At 43.6% G+C, this 4,846-nt stretch overlaps 1 protein-coding gene across 1 annotated transcript; it reads left to right on the top strand.

Moving 5' to 3' along the window:
- The first annotated feature begins 253 nt into the window (after positions 1-253).
- On the top strand, positions 254-4,322 carry LOC123771640 (tubulin alpha-1A chain-like). Its single transcript, XM_045764255.2, has 3 exons — positions 254-404; positions 2,649-2,871; positions 3,061-4,322. The coding sequence occupies exons 1-3, from the start codon at positions 402-404 to the stop codon at positions 4,185-4,187; spliced, it is 1,353 nt and encodes a 450-aa protein (XP_045620211.1). The 5' UTR covers positions 254-401; the 3' UTR covers positions 4,188-4,322.
- Positions 4,323-4,846: the final 524 nt, after the last annotated feature.

Below are 4,846 nucleotides of genomic sequence, written 5' to 3' on the forward strand. Positions count from 1 at the left end.
TGCGGAGTATCACCTCGCTTGAGCCTCTCTTCATCCTTAAATCTTCTCGCTGTGCTGATTTGAAATAATATTTTAATTGGGCGAAATGGGGCTTATTTGCTGTAAAATTTCGAAAATATATTTTTGTGTATTTTGTAAATTCTGGCATTAATTGTTGACATGAGTACTTCAGCTTAGGTGAAACAGCCAATCATATCGCATCACTGAGCTATATAAGGCAGCCAATCAGAGCACGTATGCTGCTGCCAGGGAGCCCGTGACGTCAGTGCGGTTATATAAGACGGAGTGGACAGGTTCCAATGTTCAGATCCACCACTGCGCTAACCTCGCCCAGTTAGACGCGACAGGACGGCATAAGAGGTGCTCCTCAAACGTTCATCCCCCCTCCCAAAACTTACAAAATGGTAAGTTAACCACTTTGTAATTAATTCAGCTATTGAGAGATAACTTTTTATAGTTGAAGTCCTCGTACAGTGTTAATCCACGCTGGATTTATATCATGTTTTATTAAATCTACACCTTAGGGTAACAATAATAATAATGGTCTTTATTTATAAAGCATGTTTCAATCACTAATTGGTAGGAACAGCTATTACATGAGTCCATCCACTTGAACTGGTGGCCTAGCCAATTTGACTGGACGGTAAAGCGACGGTCTCGCTTCATGCAGGTCGACGTTCAATCCCCGACCGTCCAAGTGGTTGGACACCATTACTTTCCCCCTCGTCCCATCCCAAATTCTTGTCCTGATCCCTTCCAAGTGCTATAAAGTCGTAATGGCTAGGCGCTTTCCCCTGATAATTAAAAAAAATGGACTGGTGGGTAGAGCGACTACCTTCTTTCCTGTAGTGACGGAGTTCGATATATGTTCAAGTGGTTGCGCACCGTTCCTTCATTCACTCTTCCTATCCCAGCTCCTATCCCTGTTCTCGTACCCCTTCCTCGCGCTGGAGTTCAGCTGTTTTGATTTTATATTGTCTATCCATATATAATTTCATATCCTTTCCATTCTAATAATCGCAAAACGTTTCAGGCATAAATAAATATTTAAAGTCTTTTTTTTTAGTTTAATGGGGTAAACAATGCTAATCGAGAAGCAAGCAATATGAAGTGTTGAAAAAGTTTATCAAGATGTTGAGGGCATAGAGTCGATTACTTACAGGTGTTGCCTAGGTAAAGGGATTTTTTTTTTCATCATTATTTAAGATTGACCAAGATCCACCCGCTATCACTGGATAGGCGGTCACATCAGGAGTCAAAATGGAAAGAAAGAATGAGCTAATAATGAGAAAGGAAATTAAGAAGGAAGTTGAGAAGAAGGGTGAAGAGAGAGTAAAAAGCATTAATCAAACATATAGAACGAGAGAGGAAAAAAAAGGGTGAATACATACTCACAACAGGCAGAAAATGAAGTACTGAAACACCCCGAACCGAACCTAACTGAGCGACCCACGTATACAAAGCGTGAATGTTCGTGATGTTATCGTACATCATATTTTAACCGTTAGGGATTTTGATGTCAAAATGCGGTGTGTTATTCGAGAGAGAGTATTGGCTCATGCTTATGTTGATTCTACCTTGCATTCCAATATTTTTACAGTGGTTTACAATGTTTTTGCTGTGATTTACTATGTTTTTGCAGTGGTTTGCGATGTTTTTGCAATAGTTTATGGTGTTTTTTTCAGTGGCTTGCGGTGTTTTATATTCCAGACATAGATTGACGTTAAGTAAGGTTATATAGGTTTCAAAATCCGTTCGCGAACCGTCTTGTTTACGAAGTGGCTTTTGTCCTTCACTTATTTCGATGTCAAGAATTACTTCCACAGTTTCCACAAGCCCTCTAAATGCTGAGTTCCATCTTTTCTTTACGATAAGGCACACAGAACCTTATCGAGTAAAGCTGTCAGAATGAATTTGGTCATATCTTGAACCTATAGCCTCACAGAGATAGGCTATCGTGTATTCACTAAGTAGGTTCCAATTGTTGTATTTATATTCGTATTCTCTAAGTACCACTAAGAAAACAATCAAGTTTTTTAAAAGACTTTTAGATTAGCTTCCTGTCTTAAGCATATTTCATATAGTTTATGTAGTACATAAACTTAATTAAAATTAGACATGATGAAATGCTGCACTTAGAACACTTAATTTCTCATCAATTGCTTGTTTCGATATTATCATTTTCCTTGCGGCACTTGATACTTTATAAACAACTTCTAAAAGAAGGCGTCAGGCCCATCAACATGGTAAATATGGTCGTTTGTTGACTGCCACTGAGGTAGGGGGGGTTAAGTTGAATATTTTGAAATAACGTTAGAGCGAACATTTGACATCTCGTAGAAACTTTGAACACGCATTGAATGTCATTCGGAAACTTAGAAAACATACATTATATCACGTAGACGTGCAGCGTCCCCTAGATGTGAAGTAGAGACAAAACTCGAATTAAATATCACATAAATATCCAGAATCCTATTGACGTCACACGTTATTAAAACTTGCCTGAACCCACCCTAGAGACTCAGAAGTACAATAACTGTCTTGTAAAATGAACACAGAAGATTAAACATCATATTTAGACTTACATGGAATATTATCACTAAATATTTAAAACCAAGCCCTTACAGTGAGTTGTTCTTGTCTTCCAGCGTGAGTGCATCTCCATCCATGTGGGCCAGGCTGGTTGCCAGATGGGCAATGCGTGCTGGGAGCTTTACTGTCTCGAGCATGGTATTGCCCCTGATGGCTCTATACCCTCAGACAAGGCCCTTGGCAACGCCGACGACTCCTTCACCACCTTCTTCAGCGAGACCGGCGCAGGCAAGCACGTCCCCAGAGCAGTCTTCGTCGACCTGGAACCCTCCGTAGTCGGTGAGTGGCGCGGGAGATTTGATCTGCCTTCGTTTTCCTGTAATAAATTTAATTTTATTTGTTGTAACATTTTCCCATACCATGTGTGAGTATGTGAAGCATATAAATAATATTATGACTGCACACACTGTATAGACTTAATACAGTAAGTGAGGTTACAAACTCTCATGCGATGCAGTTTTCCTTCAGATGAGGTCCGTACCGGCACATACCGCCAACTGTTCCATCCAGAGCAACTCATCAGCGGCAAAGAAGACGCCGCCAACAACTACGCCAGAGGACACTACACTATCGGAAAGGAGATTGTCGACCTGGTTTTGGATCGTATCAGGAAGCTGGCTGACAGCTGCACTGGCCTCCAAGGATTCCTCGTCTTCCACTCCTTCGGCGGCGGCACCGGTTCCGGCTTCACTTCTCTGCTCATGGAAAGACTCTCCGTCGACTACGGCAAGAAGAGCAAGCTGGAGTTCGCCATCTACCCAGCCCCTCAAGTCGCTACCGCCGTTGTCGAGCCATACAACTCCATCCTCACCACCCACACCACTCTCGAGCACTCCGACTGCGCCTTCATGGTCGACAACGAAGCCATCTACGATATCTGCCGCAGAAACCTAGACATCGAACGACCTTCCTACGCTAACCTGAATCGTCTAATTGGCCAGATTGTCTCCTCCATTACCGCCTCCCTCAGGTTCGACGGAGCCCTCAACGTTGACCTCACAGAATTCCAGACCAACTTGGTGCCCTACCCCAGGATCCACTTCCCTCTTGTCACCTACGCTCCTGTCATCTCCTCCGAGAAGGCTTACCATGAGCAGATCACCGTCGGAGAAATCACCAACGCCTGCTTCGAACCCGCCAACCAGATGGTGAAATGTGACCCACGTAACGGAAAGTACATGGCTTGTTGTCTACTGTATCGTGGCGACGTGGTTCCCAAGGACGTGAACGCTGCCATTGCTTCCATCAAGACGAAGCGATCCATCCAGTTCGTGGACTGGTGCCCCACAGGTTTCAAGGTGGGCATCAACTACCAGCCGCCCACCGTCGTGCCCAACGGTGACCTTGCTAAGGTGTCGCGAGCCGTCTGCATGCTGTCCAACACGACGGCCATCGCAGAGGCCTGGGCTCGTCTTGACCACAAGTTCGACTTGATGTACGCCAAGCGCGCCTTCGTGCACTGGTATGTTGGCGAGGGCATGGAGGAGGGCGAGTTTTCAGAGGCCCGCGAGGACCTGGCAGCCCTCGAGAAGGACTACGAAGAGGTCGGCCTTGACACCGTCGGTGACGGAGAAGAGCAGGGCGAAGGTTATTAGACCAAACAAGTTGGTTAACTTTACATTCGTCAGCGGACGAAACACCTCCGCTAAGTCATTGGTTCAAGCTTTACCCTCCCTTTAGACCCTAATAAATATTATAATTGGAATTTATAACAAATCATAATATTTTAATATGAGTTTTATTTCTCGCCTTTGATTTTAGATGTAAAATAAAAAAAATATTCACTTGAAATCACAAGACGCGCTACATCTCTCTTTAGTGCGACCTTCTTTCTCTTCTCCGATGGATATTTTCTCTTCCTTTTGGATCACGCTTCTAGTGAGCTATTCCTCTCCTGCGGAAACTGTCCCTCTCTGATTCTCCACGGGAGGAAAACTGCTTCAGCCACATACCAAGAGCTTAATGGTATCACAGTACCATCCACTTGGACTGGTCCTTTCAGCGACTGCCTCATTTCTTGCAGGTCAGCGTTCGATCCCTGACGTTTCAAGTGGTTTTGCACCGTTCCTTCACTCCGTCCATATTTCCCAGCTCTTCATTCGTCCTAAATGCTAAATAGTCATATTAGCCTAGCACTTTCTCTTTATAATTACATTACGTTAAAGCTGTCACTATTTAAGGAATATTAAATTATATTTAATTAACAGGTAGTTGGGTACAGTCAATGTACCCAAGGTTAAGGAAATAATCAGCA

This window comes from Procambarus clarkii, chromosome 75 (assembly GCF_040958095.1).
Source record: "Procambarus clarkii isolate CNS0578487 chromosome 75, FALCON_Pclarkii_2.0, whole genome shotgun sequence".
In the NCBI taxonomy this organism is placed as follows: Eukaryota; Metazoa; Arthropoda; class Malacostraca; order Decapoda; family Cambaridae; genus Procambarus; species Procambarus clarkii.